We start from the raw sequence: 16,497 nt of genomic DNA, 5'->3' as shown, positions 1-16,497 counted from the left end.
AGAACTAAATGAGCTAATTTTTTTTGGGGGGGGGTGCATGCATGAAGCTGATGCACCCTTAATCGAAATTCTTGCAAAGTTTTGTTGTGTTATACTTAGGTTGACATAATCCAATGTCAATTAAGCCAGATATGTTTCTTCTTTCCGTAGTTATTGGCACATCTCGTGATCCCTTGGAGGGGGAGAGACGACTTCTTCGTGTCAAGAGGGAGGTCTAGTTATTCGGGAAATTCTTGCTGGAAGCAACATCATTGACCGTAAACTAAAAGAAGAATCTTTAGGACCAGGAAATGGTCTTTCGGCCCAATAATTCCTGCACCATTTTCCTATATTGACTCTACCAGTCTACTTTGTACTCTCTTCCACAATGCTATCTTTGTCTAGATTTATTCCTCAATGCCCCAACTTTGTTATCTACTTCAATGATCTTCTCGGCTAACTTCTTCAATTCTTTCCCTTAGTCTCGAAGGAAAGCATTCTGGCTGACTTGATTTCTTGTAACTAGTTGTCCCCTGGTGTGACGGGGTCTTTACAATCGTGGCCAATTTACCTGACCCTGCTCCCTTCAAAATCTTCAAACTTCCATTAGGTCACCTCCATAGTGTCACCTATCCTAAGAAAGCAAGCTTTCCTTCCTTCATCTCTTAACTATACCTAATATCATATTTATTGCCCTTCCTGGATCCTCTCAAGCACAGTAAGAAGCTGTCTGTGGCAGTCACTGCAACAGTGCATAGCGCTGCAGATGAGGCCTGACCAGTACTTTATACAGAAATAGAAAACTGCATTTCAGCCAGCCCTAATGCCAATATTGGCTCTCACAGGGCCAATATAAATAAGAGCTAAACATTACCAGAGTTCATGGATGCCAATCTACCCCTATGTGTAGATTTGACGAATCTGCAGACCTCCTGATGGTGAACTGATGTCCGTGGAAAAACATCCGTAGAATTTTTGCACCCTTTAACAAAAGCTTGTCTTTAATATTTTATGTTTTAAATGGGGCCATGAATACAGCCTAATTTTTTTTGCAATGTGGCTGTTTTTATTAACATTAAACCTGTCTGGGTTCTTTAGAATAAAATATAATCATCAGTTTTGTGTTGGAGTCTTTTTAAATTGTTTTCCCGCTCAATTCATACTGAACTTATAGATCACTCAGCATTACAGTGCAACCTGGTATGCATTTTCTGTAAACTTCTGCATTTCTTATGTTTTATGCTATTGGTCTCGTCTTTATTTACATTTGAATGTATCAAGTGTTTGGATTGCACTATTCTGACTTAGTACCCTTTTTCCCAGCCGCTAGGTAAAATCAGAACATCTGTGATCTCGTTACCAGTTTAATCCTGTTATCTTAACCTTAAACCTATATCTTACACATCACCAAGGTGGCTTATTTCCACCTCTGCCTCACGCTTCCAAAATCTTCATCGATGCCTTCATCCATAATGCCATGACAGATCAACTAAAGATTGTTTTTTTGGCTGGCCTTCCATTCGCCACTCTATCTTGTTCATAGCACTACTGTACAGATCCACTCTTGCAGTTCCCTCTAACCATTGTCCTTGCTGATCAACATTGTTTATGGCACCCCGCATAATGCATTTGAAATTCTTCGTCTGAGATTTTCCTGGATATCGGCAAAGGCCGATGTTGGACGGGTAAAGCGGCGATGAAGCTGCAGACAGCAGTCGGTAGCCTCCTCCGCCACGTAGTCTGGGACTTAGAAAAAAAACTTCCAAGAGACGGGTCGCACAGCTTATCGCAGGCGGGGGCGGCCTCTGATTCGCTTGCCCCGCCAGCAACCAAAGGATTGGGGTGCCATTTTTAAAGGCTGCCGCAGCGCATAGCAACCACACCGATTAACTCTGAGCCCCCACCCCCCCCACCGTTCGGGCATCACACCGCTCGATTTTTTTGATGGAGTTGGGGGGGATGTTTATTCAAATTACAAGTTAGTTTATTCAAATGAGGTTTCCAACATTGAACGTCTGGAGGTCACTGACAGGAGTAGGTGACAATCTTGCCATTCTCTCGTGTTATTTTCCACTCCCGTCCGTCGAGCCCGACAGGAAGGGGTGTGGAAAATCCCGGCCATGGTGTCTGCAACCCCTTTCATCGCCTTTCCCTACAATATCTGTGGAATATTGTCTCCCCGCTGAGTGGTCTGTTCACCTGACTGGGGACTTCTGTGCATTTTCTGCCCCCTTTGCCCCATCATTGGTGACAGTATGCGGCCGCTTCATTATCTTCTCTAAACCTCTCCGCTGCTCTCGTCATCATTGCAAACGTCATCAAAACCCACCTGTCTGCCTAAACGTTAAGCAACCCCTCATAGTTTTCACCTCGGCCTTAATGTCCATTCTCCTTCATCCTTTTGTGATGTTCTTTAGAAATTATGCTTGGGCTAAATGTGCTGCTTTAGATAAGTAGCAGTTGGGCTGGACTAACTCCAGTCAGCAAAGGTTTTTGGAAAAACCCTGATTGTTATTTATGTGGCTATTCTGTTTTCTTGCAAAGATGTTTTTGTACTCATTAGTCACATATTAGATATGTTTAATTTGTGTGTTAAATTGCTGTTACATTTGGTTTGTAAACTTGTATTAGGAAGTTGTGTGATGATACTTTCGTTAAAGGAACCACCCAGTGGAGAAGGTGTGTTGAGGATAAACATAGATGGCCCTCGCTCTCGGGTAAAGAAATGAAGTCATGGAGACAGAATTTAATGCCCTCCCTTGAGGCAGGTTTGGAGGCAGAGGGCATTTAATTCAGCAGGAGGGTGGCGGGTAGCGACCCCGTCTCCTCCTTGTCTCTGCTCAGTTACGTTCTGTGAAGGAAGACCGATGGCAGTTTTCCCATCCCAATTGAGGCCCTTCAGTGAACAACTAATATCCACAGGGAGCCCCATTCCACCAGTGCTGGAATTCAACCAGTGATAGGCGAGAATCCCAAAAATCAAATCAAAACCCTATTGTATTTGGGGGTGAGGGGGGTTGGGCAGGTGGTGGTGTTGTGGGTGACATCTCGCCAGGGGAATTATATTGCTTTCAAACCTTCAGTGTGTAGGGCGGACGGTAGCACGTGGTTAGCACAGTTGCTTCACAGCGCCGGGGTCCCATCTTCGATTCCGGTTTGGGTCACTCTGTGCGGAGTCTGTGCGTTCTCCGTGTGTCTGCGTGGGTTTCCTCCGGGTGCTCCGGTTTCCTCCCACAAGCCCCGAAAGACGTGCTGTTCGGTGAATTGGACATTCTGAATTCTCCCTCGTGTACCCGAACAGGCACTGGAGTATGGCGACTAGGAGCTTTTCACAGTAACTTCATTGCAGTGTTAATGTAAGCCTACTTGTGACACTAATAAAGATTGTTATATGTTCTTTCCCCTTCCAACTCCCCATATTGTACAAGAGCACTGCTCATAGATTATCATAGAATTTACAGTGCAGAAGGAGGCCATTCGGCCCATCGAGCCTGCACCGGCTCTTGGAAAGAGCACCCTACCCAAGGTCAACACCTCCACCCTATCCCCATAACACAGTAACCCCACCCAACACTAATAGACCCAGTTATTTATTTTCTCCTGTCCGCAACTGTTAGCTGTAGGTGGATTTTAAGCTTTGCTTTTCACACTTATTTTGAATCAAAGTTTTGTCAAAAGCTCCTTTATATCATTATGGGCCATTTTCTTGCTCAAAGTAAAAAAAAAAATGCTTTGCTGTTTGCTTCCAAATACCCTAAAGCACCAGAAATCAATAGGTTAGCTTCACATGATGCACCATCTCTTGCCAGGAATCGTTCTTTGAAAGTAGACCAAATGTAAACATGAGAGCAAATAAGCTGAAATGCTTCAGGTCGTTACATTTTTTTTCCAGTGCAGAGCATGTTACAGCTGATCACAGGACGGCTAATGAGACAGTCTAGATCATCATCGCTGTCCATTCAGTAGGAAAACATTTTCACCTCTTTCTGAAATGACACCATTAGCAAACACTGAGGAAGTGCTCCCTAGATTCCAATGGTGGTGTAGCTGCCTCAATAATCTTCTGGGTGAAACTAAATGCTTCTAAGCCCCTTTGATGGTCCAAACATGCGAATATTAACGCAGGAAGCTTTTAGCTTGTGGATGTAGTGGTTCTACAGTCAACTGATGCTCCCTGTTTGGTTTTTTAAAATTCATTTTATGAGACGTGAATGTCGCTGGCTGGGCCAGCATTTATTGCCTGCCCCTATGGTTATGGTAAATACAATTGAAAGAAAACCATTATTGGTTCACTGTCTCTCCGGTTTCACTGTCTCTACGGGTTCACTGTCTATCCATTCTCACTGTCTCTCGGGGCTCACTGTCTCTCTGGGCTCACTGTCTCTCTGGGCTCACTGTCTCTCTGGGCTCACTGTCTCTCTGGGTTCACTGTCTCTCTGGGCTCACTGTCTCTCTGGGTTCACTGTCTCTCTGGGTTCACTGTCTCTCTGGGTTCACTGTCTCTCTGGGCTCACTGTCTCTCTGGGCTCTCTGTCTCTCTGGGCTCTCTGTCTCTCTGGGCTCACTGTCTCTCTGGGCTCACTGTCTCTCTGGGTTCACTGTCTCTCTGGGCTCACTGTCTCTCTCGGCTCACTGTCTCTCTGGGTTCACTGACTCTCTGGGCTCACTGTCTCTCTGGGTTCACTTTCTCTCTGGGTTCACTGTCTCTCCGGTTTCACTGTCTCTCCAGTTTCACTGTCTCTCCGGGTTCACTGTCTCTCTGGGTTCACTGCCTCTCTGGGTTCACTGTCTCTCTGGGCTCACTGTCTCTCTGGGCTCACTGTCTCTCTGGGCTCACTGTCTCTCTGGGTTCACTGTCTCTCTGGGTTCACTGTCTCTCTGGGTTCACTGTCTCTCTGGGTTCACTGTCTCTCCGGGTTCACTGTCTCTCCGGGTTCACTGTCACTCTGGGTTAACTGTATCTCCGGGTTCTCTGTCTCTCTGGGTTCACTGTCTCTCTGGAAGTTCACTGTCTCTCTCTGGGTTCACTGTCTCTCCGGGTTCATTGTCTCTCTGGGCTCACTGTCTCTCTGGGTTCCCTCTCTCTGGGTTCACTGTCTCTCTGGGTTCACTGTCTCTCTGGGCTCACTGTCTCTCTGGGCTCACTGTCTCTCTGGGTTCACTGTCTCTCTGGGCTCACTGTCTCTCTGGGCTCACTGTCTCTCTGGGCTCACTGTCTCTCCGGTTCACTGTCTCTCTGGGTTCACTGTCTCTCTGGGTTCACTGTCTCTCTGGGTTCACTGTCTCTCCGGGTTCTCTGTCTCTCCGGGCTCACTGTCTCTCTGGGCTCACTGTCTCTCTGGGCTCACTGTCACTCTGGGCTCACTGTCTCTCTGGGCTCACTGTCTCTCCGGTTCACTGTCTCTCTGGGTTCACTGTCTCTCCGGGTTCTCTGTCTCTCTGGGTTCACTGTCTCTCTGGGTTCACTGTCTCTCCGGGTTCACTGTCTCTCCGGGTTCACTGTCTCTCCGGGTTCACTGTCACTCTGGGCTAACTGTCTCTCCGGGTTCTCTGTCTCTCCGGGTTCTCTGTCTCTCCGGGTTCTCTGTCTCTCCGGGTTCACTGTCTCTCTGGGCTCACTGTCTCTCTGGAAGTTCACTGTCTCTCCGGGTTCACTGTCTCTCTGGAAGTTCACTGTCTCTCTCCGGGTTCACTGTCTCGCCGGGTTCATTGTCTCTCTGGGTTCACTGTCTCTCCGGGTTCACTGTCACTCTGGGTTAACTGTCTCTCCGGGTTCTCTGTCTCTCCGGGTTCTCTGTCTCTCCGGGTTCTCTGTCTCTCTGGGTTCACTGTCTCTCTGGGTTCACTGTCTCTCTGGGTTCACTGTCTCTCTGGGTTCACTGTCTCTCTGGGTTCACTGTCTCTCCGGGTTCACTGTCTCTCCGGGTTCACTGTCTCTCTGGGCTCACTGTCTCTCTGGAAGTTCACTGTCTCTCCGGGTTCACTGTCTCTCTGGAAGTTCACTGTCTCTCTCCGGGTTCACTGTCTCTCCGGGTTCACTGTCTCTCCGGGTTCACTGTCTCTCTGGGTTCACTGTCTCTCTGGGCTCACTGTCTCTCTGGGTTCACTGTCTCTCTGGGTTCACTGTCTCTCTGGGCTCACTGTCTCTCTGGGCTCACTGTCTCTCTGGGCTCACTGTCTCTCTGGGCTCACTGTCTCTCTGGGTTCACTGTCTCTCTGGGCTCACTGTCTCTCCGGGTTCACTGTCTCTCCGGGTTCACTGTCTCTCCGGGTTCACTGTCTCTCTGGGCTCACTGTCTCTCCGGGTTCACTGTCTCTCCGTTCTCACTGTCTCTCCGGTTTCACTGTCTCTTCGGGTTCAGTTTCTCCGAGTTCACTGTCTAGATGCCTTTCTAAAGAATAAAGGGATTCGGGGATATGGTTTACGGGCCGGAGAGTGGAGCTGAGTCCACAAAGATCAGCCATGATTTCATTAAATGGCGGAGCAGGCTCGAGGGGCCAGATGGCCTACTCCTGTTCCTAATTCTTATGTTAACAGCAAAAATCATTGTGCTTGGGCGAAGCTAAAATTGGAAGACAAAGGCAGTCAAAGATGCAGACTGCTTCACTGGGTGTGGGATAACTCCTTTTTCAAAGCTATCCCACTCTTGAAATTGAATTAACTTTTGCCGAGCTCCTGAATGTAAGCAACTTTGGATTACATTTGTGACCGCTGGTATGTTGCAGACCTTAAGCTCCTTTTTGGTCACATCACATTTGCCTTAACAAACCTTTTTTTTTACAAAACTTTGGTCAACACATTTATTTGCCTTCTGGGAGTGTAAATCAAGCTGTGGGATTCTCCGTCAGCGGGATCCTCCGCTTCGCCAGTAGCGCACCCACACGCCCGCCGTTTTCCCAACAGCGTGGGGGTGGCCACAATGGGAAAGCCCATTGGCCGACTGCGGGAACAGAGAATCCTGCCGGCGACTGGGGGCGCGTCATGCCAGTAAACGGGGCAGGCGGGACGGAGAATCCTGCCCAAGATGTTAGCGGAATTCTCGCATTCAAAAAGACTCTACTCTAATACAGTGGGATGCTGGGGACACTGGCACAATTCAATGCTACCTGTGAACGTTAGCATGATTTTAATTCCCTGTTCTTTCCTCCCAACTCAAAAGTTCAGATTGATTTGGATCAGTCTTTGACACAAGTGGTACTTTGAAACTGACCCACCATATTACTCTTTAGACCAAGCTACAGTGGCTATGCGAGGAAGTGAAGGAACGAGACGGACGAGAGCTCAAACTGCGATACCATCTCCGACAGTGTCGAGGGCAGCTGAAGGAACTCCTCCAGGACAAGGATTCAGAGAGCCAGCTTTTCCTGGAGCAAATCACAAAACAAGAACACCTTCTGGAGGAAATTCACAGGGAAAAAAGAGGTTAGTCGGAAACTCTTTCGTTGCTGAGATGGGGCATACAGCTGGGAGCCACAGTAAGATATTTCTGACCAGCACCAGTTCACTTTCTCGGGTTGGCACGGGATTAAGCGTTCAGTGTTTTCAATTAATATCAATGATGGTCTGTGTATGAATTGAGCTATACTGAACACAGCTGCCGGTCTGTTTTGAGGTACCTGCACAAAACGAGCAGTAAAAGGAAAGCTGACCAGGTATGACACAGTGTGGAATTCCAGCTGTGGTTCGAATGTGAGGTTAGAATGATTGTAATGGCTTTGACCTCCCACTGTTGCCAGTGCTGAATAGGAGTACATCATAAGTCAGACTTTGTTGGCTATACCTGCGGTTTAGAAGAAAGCAAATCTATTGAGTTGGAAGAGGTCTTATGCTGAAAGTACCTGTGGTAGTCACCACTGTTGTATTGTATATACCGCATACGAGGGGTAAGGCCTCTGTACTACAGGTACGTGAATAGATTCCTGCCTGCTGGCTCCGCCCAGTAGGCAGAGTATAAATGTGTGGGCTCTCCGAGCTGCAGCCATTTCGGCAGCAGCTGCAGGAGGCTACACATCTCTGCATAATAAAGCCTCGATTAAACTCTACTCTCGTATCTAATGGGGAGTACTAGATCTGCACAAGCACAAGGAGAGGGACTTAGCGGGGAAGAAGCAGAATGGTTGATGGGCAATCTAAAAATCATGTCAGGTTTGTTGTGAGGAATAGTTTTTACAGGTCCTTTCCATAAAGAAAGCCAAACCGTTCCATAATGCCCTTCAGATCTCAGTTCTCAAACTGTTGTACATGCAACACTGTTGCAACCCTCAGCACTGTTAGGGTGCTCCAGAATTTTGAACCAGTGACAGTGAAGGAACGATGAAATTGTTAGTTCCAAGCCAGGATGGTTAGTGACTTGGAGGGGGACTTGCAAATGGTGGCGTTTCCATGCATCTGCTGCCTTTGTCCATCTAGGTGGTACAGGCCGCAGGTTTGGAAGATGCTGTTGGGGGAATGTAGGAAACATGGCAGCCAATTGGCACACAGCCAAGTCCCACAAAGAGCAGTGAGATAATGATCAGATAATCTTTTTTTAGTTTTTTTGGCTGAGGGATTAATATCGACCAGAACACTGGGGAGAGTTCCCCTGTTCTTCTTCCACAGTTCCATGTGATCTTTTATATTCAACTAAGAGGGTATTTTTTTAAATTATGAGTTTAGAGTATCCAATTATGTTTTTTCCAATTCTGGGGCAATTTAGCGAGGCCAAACCACCTAACCTGCATATCTTTGTGTTGGGGTGAGACCAACGCAGACACGGGGAGAATGTGCAAACTCCACACATGCAGTGACCCAGAGCCGGGATCGACCAGGGTCCTCGCCGCCAGAGGCAGCAGTGCTAACTACTGCGCCACCGTGCCACCAACCTGAGAGGGTAGAATAGATGGTTGGTTTAATGTTTCATCCATTAGAATTATGAGTGCTGCCTCAGTTCTGCACTGGGAGTGTTAGCCTGCATTCTGTGTTCAAGGGTGGGATTTAATGGAAATTAAAGAGAGTCCCAAGTCGAGTGGGTTCAGCTGGGTATTTGCCAGCTCTCGCAGTGCCGAGAACGACCCCGCTATTAAATGGGACTCTGCTTCATTTCTGGGCCTTAGCGAGGAATGCGCGCCCCGCCGAAGCCGCACTTAGTCCCATTTTCCTGCACTACCGAACTCCGCTGATCAGTGCAGGAAGAGAGTTTGGGGGAAGGGGGAGGGGGGGCGGAGGAGGAGGTTGGGTGTAGAACCACGGTGGGGAGGTTCAGAGGGCGCCCCGATCTCTGAACACCCCACCATGGCCTCTGGCCTCCCAGTGCCCCGACCTACCAATGAAGGGGGTCTGGAAGCCCCCCGCACTCCACCTTATAACGGCAGGACACCCCCGGGCCCGATCCCTGGCGCGGCCAAGATGCCACCTAGGCATCTCTGCACTGGCACCCTGGCAATACTTGACTGCACATTTGAATATGCCAATCTGGGCCCTGCCCATTGTGGGCAGAATCCAGATCACGAACCCGCTAGATTTACCTGCCGCGTTGCCTCCCGAGTCGGGCACGCCGCAACCGTTAGTTCGAACCCCATGTCTTTGCAGTGAAAGCTTGAACCCACGGCCTTCTGACCCAAAGGGAGAGAGTACTGTTCACTGAGACATGACTGACACTGTGGATACGTAAATTGGATACATTTAATACTTTAATCACTGTACCTCCCTCAGGCATTAACTATTTTACTTTATTTAATTATTCGTAATCTTAGCACTGTACATCCTGAGGGAGAGTCCAATAAATTCTTTTATACTGATGAAGTCTGCAATAGAAGTTAAATAATCCCTGTCTCAGCAGCTTGTAGTTTGTACTATTGATGCAGCACACTCAGATTTACGAGCCCCATAGGGGACACGGATGAAAAAGCCTTTTTTGCAACGGATCATCTCTTAACAGTTTTTTGTCCCCCATAAATGCCCACGAGGAACACGCTATTATCCTGAGTCCTCTGCAGATTGAACTTTCAGCTTGTAATTTATCCCATTCCCAGGGAAGCACCGCTGCAGAATTCAGTCCCACAGTCACAGACTCCGTGCTGCACTTCTTGGAAGCTGGAGCAACTGGATGTTGTAGCAAGGTAGAAGTGATAAGAATGATGTCTGTTGGCTGCAAGTCCACTCCCATGACAGCTGCAGTTTTGGCTTTGGACGAGTCACTGTATGGAGGGTCAGTGGTTACATTAGACATCCATAATAGTTGCTCCATATCAAGAGTCTTTTGTTATGCTCTTGACGTGGCATAAGCTGCTTCCTTGATGTGCACTCTGACAAAGGAAGGTTCAGACTTGGAGATAGCTTTAACACATTTATTAAACTATTAACAATTCTCCTACTTGGATTCGATGCTACTGTTAATCCTGCTATAGCTACTCAGACTGACTAACCAGTCTGCTACAATTCACGTGGTGGGAGTGATGCTCAATCAACCCTGTGTCTGTACTCACTGAGAGTCTCCACTGGAAAGAGGAAGATCATGTGTGCAGTGTCCATATATATGGGTTGGTGTAATGTCCCCCTGTGGTAGTGTCACCTCTGTGTGTATCATGACTGCCCATTGGTCGAGTCCTATCTTACTAGCCCATTGGTCGAGTCCTATCTTACTGACTGTCTGTGTGTCATGTCTCTGGGGTTCCCTTTAGTGTCTAGCTAGGTGTAGTGTATGTACATTAACCCTTTGTGTACTTACAGTGATGTATATCACCACAAAGAGTATTAATACCAATGTGTGGCTTTAAGGTCAATGAACTATTTGTCATTTATTTCTGCATTTTCCATTCCCTGTGTACTTATGTAGGGTATACATAATAAGACCACTTTAAGCTCTTAAGTAGAATTTAGAGCTGGATTTTAAGTTTTTCGGCAAGGTGAGGGAGTTGGAATGGAACCCGAGTGGTCCGCTTGCCCCCACCCCCCCCCCCTCACCATCTCAGCTCATCTAATCAAGTGTTGGATGGCCAGTTGGTGGCCATTTGGCAGGCAGCAGGCCAATTAGAGATGCAAAGCCAGCCTGCACACAATCAGGATTGTAGGCCGGGACGGCGAGTGACAGAGGGGCAATGTGAACAGGAAGGTGGCCACAGCTGCAAGTTTAAAGGCCCCCTGGTCTCTGAATGTTTGTTTATTTTTATTGAAGACTCAGAAAAGCACAAAAATGAGATTTAAAAAAGAAAACCATGCTGACCCTGCCACTTTCACCAACAGGCTCTGCTGGTACATTCTGCCATGGCCCGAGTGACAGGCCTTTTTCTCTGCCCTAAAGCTGCCTCATCAGAGCTACTGTAAAACACTCCTAAACTTTGGATGCCCAAAAAATGCAGCGGGTAACAGAAGGATGTAGTCTGTTGGGATGGCTGGGCTGCAGATTTCCACACCCACTCACCTTCCATAATTTTGGAAACTGTCATGAGGACCTTATATTGCCCACCCAACCTCAGCGCACCCTATTTTATATTCGTGGAGGGGATAATACCTGATAACATGGCTGTGAAATCCTGCCCATAGTGACTGCGCCATTAGTGAATGATGGAATAGTATTGTCATGTTCTTAAATGTGCAATACAAATTATGCAAGTCATTTGCAAATGTGTTACTCAGATTCACATGCCTTCCTATTGCTGTCAGTGTAGTGAATAGCATTTAAAATGGAGATTATGCAGTATTAGAATTCTGGAGGGCATTGGAATTGCATTATACCAATTAGTTTGGAATACTGCAGCTTTAAAAAGCTCGTGGTGCGATCAGTGAATTGGGTAATTGTGGATCTCAAAGGAACTACAATCTGGTAGAAATCCAATTGCCACTTTAATACTCAAGCACATAAGCTACAGCATTTTGTTCCTTTGTTAAAGTCCTGCTTTGGGTGACGATCCTGAGGGACTGGGCTGTAGAGGCATGGTAGGAGAGGGACAAGTGGTTATTAGCTATACCCGGATGTAAAACTGTGACTGGAGCATTGTCTGGAAAAGACAAAGATCCATTTTTCCAATGCCAATATTGCTTGCAATAGTGGTTCATTGTAGGATTCTGATAACTTACACCTACTAAAATTTGCAAGATTGATTCATTGTTGCCAGGGTTGCAGTCCAAGATAAGCATCAACTGCAGCTAGAGGACCATCAACTGGGTGAAAGATACTCTTTTGTTTGTTCGAAGCCTGCTGGTCTTCTCGTGCAAAGAGCTGTCCTCAACTGAATGTTGTGGACCGGCACATTCCAAAGTCCAGAACTGTGTGCTGAGGGATGCACTAAAGCTTGGGGCACCGGCCCAGAGGTACCATGGGGAAAGGTCACTGTCTGTCTTTCAGCCAGAGTACAGCGAGGGAGAGGGTGGGAAATTTGTAAAACGCCTTGATCTGTATGACTGACATTGAATGTATTTTCCGCATACGAGTATTGAAGTTGTATTGAGGTACCTCCAAGAAGAACTTGCTGTATGAAGGAGAGTTGAATTCGATTACACTTTTTCTAATTCCTGAATTTGAAATGTTTTCCTCCCCAGGAAAATATCAAGAGAATTACGATTGTTTAGAGCAGACCATACTGTAGGGAGACCAGTCAGATTTTATGGCACTTTCTGTAATTTTCAAGTTGAAATGTTTTATGATGTACGATACAAATTTTATAACTGAAGTATATTTTTTTAAAAATAGGAGTGGGGGCAATAAATCTGGCCTATTCAATGACACTCACATCCGTGAATGAATACAAAAAATGTATAAACGACCAAGGTGCCTTACAGCTCCAAAATTCCCTCCTGAAACCTCTCTGCTTCTTTCTCCTGCTTTCCGACCCCTCACCCGGAAAACTCACCTCCTGAACCTGTCCTACTTTGGCTTAGCATCCATTCTCTCTGATTATGCTTCTGTCCATCAGCTGGGAAAGATACATTTGATGTTAAAGATACTGTGACACAAACATTAAAATGTCACTGGGAACTAACCTACCTTCTGTATATTGTGTTTCTTAGTGTTTTCTGAACATTGTTTAACCAACCTGCAGGATATTTTTTTATTTGAGTGCAGCATTTTAAAACTGTTAAGACTGCAGAGGAAATGTAAGTGTTAAAATGCAGTGAAAAGTGCACAAGGCTTTATTTGCATTTCCATCTGCGTAGAGTGTTGACCCCTAGTGCGATGGGAACAACTCTAAAGTTCACATAAATTGATTGAGACATCAACTGCAATCGCACTTGGCAGGTAGTGGTCTGAAAACCAGGTATCCCTGTCAATGCAGTTGCTTCATATACAAGGAAATAACTTGTTCCAGAGTGATGACCCCAGATTATGTAACGCAAGATTAAAATTTTATGCAAGAAGTCAGAAAGATATGAATAGCAAAAACCAGGAAGAAAAAATGTTTTAAAATTACCATATTCCCACATTCTGTACAAGAAATGGAAGTAATAAAATTGTATTCTTGTCAATTTTTGTTCTTGCTTTGTCAGGTGTCTGTCGTGGACAGATAATCCTCCTTTTGATAAAATTCTTCATGAAGGGCAGTGAGAGTATTGATGTTAAAACCCAGAAGCTGGGTGACAAATTGTCAGAAGGAGAGGAGCTGGCATTGATCAGCAGAGTGAGGCCAGGATTCAGGAACAAGGTGCAAATTGTACAAATTCGCAAATGGCATCGAGCTGAGGAATAGGATTGGAAAGATTCAACTGTTGTAATAGTTGGACAAAGAACTACAGAAGAATCATAGATTGTAGAAGAATAATCTGAGTAGGGTAATGGAGACCAAAACTGCAGACTCTTTCTATAAATAGTTTGATCCCTTGATGGAAGCACCGTAGGTTTCTACAGGATAGTATAGTTGGGGGAATAGACATGTTCTCTGTAGCCGGGGTCGAGAGTCCCGACTGTTGTATTGTCTGCCTGGCGCCAGGGTTCAGGACATTTGATGCGGGCTGGAGAGAAACTTGCTGTGGGAGGGGGAGGATCCCGTTGTCCATGAGGGTACCAACGACATAGGTAGAAGATTGAAGATCTTTATTAGTGTCACAAATTGGCTTATATTAACACTGCAATGAAGTTACTGTGAAACTCCCCTCGTCGCCACACTCCGGCGCCTGTTTGGGTACACTGAGGGAGAATTTAGAATGTCCCATTCATCTAACAGCTCTTCTTTCATGACTTGTGAGAGGAAACCGGAGCACCCGGAGGAAACCCACAGAGACACGGGGAGAACATGCAGACGGTGCACAGTCAGTGACTCAAGCCGGGAATCGAACCTGCAACCTGGTGCTGTGCAGCACCAGTGCTAACCACTGTGCTACCGTGCCACCCACAGGTAGAACAAAGAAAATTTGTTCTGCATAGTTTGAGGAGCTGGGCACAAAATTAAATAACAGCACCTCCAAGGTTATAATACTGGATTATTACCTGAGGAGTGTGCAAATGTGGCATAGGGTACATAAAAGGTGAGAGATAATACTGGTGTGGGAGAAGTGGGGTTCGGTTTGTGGGACACTGGCATCAGTACTGGGGAAAGTGGGGTTTATACCGTGTGACAGCCAGCATATGAACTGTGCTGGGACCAGTGTCCTGGCAAACCACATAACTAGGAGATAGAGAGGGCGTTAGGCTAAATATAGGGTTCTATAGATGGGATGTTTTTTTAGCTTACAGAACAAACGGCAGCATTACAAGGCAGTGATTGAGATAATGATGCCCAGAGTGTGACAGAAAGGGTACAAACAGAAAAATGTCGCAACATATAATGTCAAAAAGAGAAAAAATGGTAACAAGGCAAAATTACTGGTTCTTTATTTAATGTCAATATTGTGCATTAGGCACAAAATAAATTAATTAACAGCACAAATTGAGGTTGATGGGTATGATCTTACAGCTGTTACAGCGAAATCAAAACTGGGAACTAAATATTATGGGATATGTGACTTTTCGTATGGACAGGGAGGAAGGAAGGAACGGTGGGGTTAGCTTTGTAGTACGAGATGGAATAAATTAATAGCAAGAAATGATCTTGGATCGGAAGATGTAAAATCCACATGGGTGGAGGTAAGAAATAGTAAGGGGAACAAGACACTGGTGGGAGTAGTTTATAGGCTCCCAAACAGTATCTATTCTGTAGGATGCGGATTAAATCAATAATGGCATGTAAAAAGGTGTACTTTAATCATAGGTGACTTCAATCTTCGTGCAGATTGGGAATATCAAATTCTCAAAAGAGGTAGGCATGCGGAAGAATTCATCGAGTGTATTCGGGACAATATTGCAGAACGATATGTTGTGAATCCAACCAGAGATCAGGCTATTTTAGGTTTGGTAATGTGTAATGAGGCAGGATTATTGAAGATCCTCTCGGACGCAGCAACCATAACTATAGAATTTAACATTCAATTTGAGAGTGAAAAACTTGGATCAGAAAGGATAATTAGATAGGAATGAGGGCAAAGTTGGTTGGAATGGCCTGGGAAAGAAATTTAGCAGGAAAAGTGGTTGATCATCGATGGCAGACCTTTCTGAAAGTAGAACTTGACTCGCAACAAACAGTGAGGAAGAAAGATTCTAGGAATGGTTAGCCAAAGAAGCTATTAAATTGAAAGAAAAAGCATATAATGTGGCAAGGATTAGTGGCAAGCCAGAGGATTGGGAAGTGTTAAAAACCAACAAAAGATGACCAAAAAAAAAAGAGGAAGAAGATAGCACAATATAAAAATAGACAGCAAGAGTTCTTTAAATACATAGAAAGGAGAAGAGGACCAATGTGAACAAAGAACAAACAAAGAAATGTACAGCACAGGAACAGGTCCTTCGGCCCTCCAAGCCCGTGCCGACCATACTGCCCGACTAAACTACAATCTTCTACACATAAATTTAGAGTACCCAATTCATTTTTTCTAATTAAGGGGTAATTTAGCGTGGCCAATCCACCTACTCTGCACATCTTTGGGTTGTGGGGGCGAAACCCACGCTAACACGGGGAGAATGTGCAAACTCCACATGGACAGTGACCCAGAGCCAGGATCGAACCTGGGACCTCGGCGCCGTGAGGCCGCAGTGCTAACCCACTGCGCCACGGTGCTGCCCTACAAAGCACCTGTTTTGAGGCACTAAACATACTGAACATAGGCCCCTTAGCGAATGAGACTGGGGAATCAATAATGGGGAACTAGGAATTGGCTGAGGAGTTGAACAAATACTTTGCGTCAGTCTTCATGGTTCAAAAAGTAAATAATCAAGCAGAAGGAGGGTGGGGAGGAAATAAATACAATAACTAGCACCAGAGTAAAGTACTAGGGAAACTAATGGGGCCAATGGCTGATAAATTCCTTGATGGGTTGCATCGCAGGATATTAAAGAAGTAGCTGCAGAGATAGTGGATGCACTGGTAGTAATCTTCCAAGAATTCTTAAATTCTGAAAACGTGCCTGATGTTTGGATAACTACCAATGTAACATGTTTATTCAAAAAAGGAGGGAGACAAAAACAAGTAACTAAAGACTAGTTGGCTTAACTTCTGCCATGGAGAAAATGTTAC

At 45.8% G+C, this 16,497-nt stretch overlaps 1 protein-coding gene across 5 annotated transcripts in view; it reads left to right on the top strand.

Annotated features, from left to right (window-relative positions):
• Nucleotides 1-16,497, top strand: part of LOC140405340 (centrosomal protein of 128 kDa-like) — a 589,746-nt gene that overhangs the window by 298,927 nt on the left and 274,322 nt on the right. For 3 of the 5 annotated variants that reach the window (XM_072493651.1, XM_072493643.1, XM_072493633.1), the window contains exon 17: nucleotides 7,210-7,402. In XM_072493651.1, the coding sequence (XP_072349752.1) occupies nucleotides 7,210-7,402 (193 nt within the window). Of the gene's footprint in view, nucleotides 1-150; nucleotides 1,014-7,209; nucleotides 7,403-16,497 lie in introns of those variants that run through there. The other 2 variants (XR_011938602.1, XM_072493661.1) reach the window with 1 other exon arrangement.

The sequence above is a fragment of the Scyliorhinus torazame genome, chromosome 2 (genome assembly GCF_047496885.1).
Source record: "Scyliorhinus torazame isolate Kashiwa2021f chromosome 2, sScyTor2.1, whole genome shotgun sequence".
Classification (NCBI taxonomy): Eukaryota; Metazoa; Chordata; class Chondrichthyes; order Carcharhiniformes; family Scyliorhinidae; genus Scyliorhinus; species Scyliorhinus torazame.
This window is presented reverse-complemented; position numbering and strand designations above follow the sequence as displayed.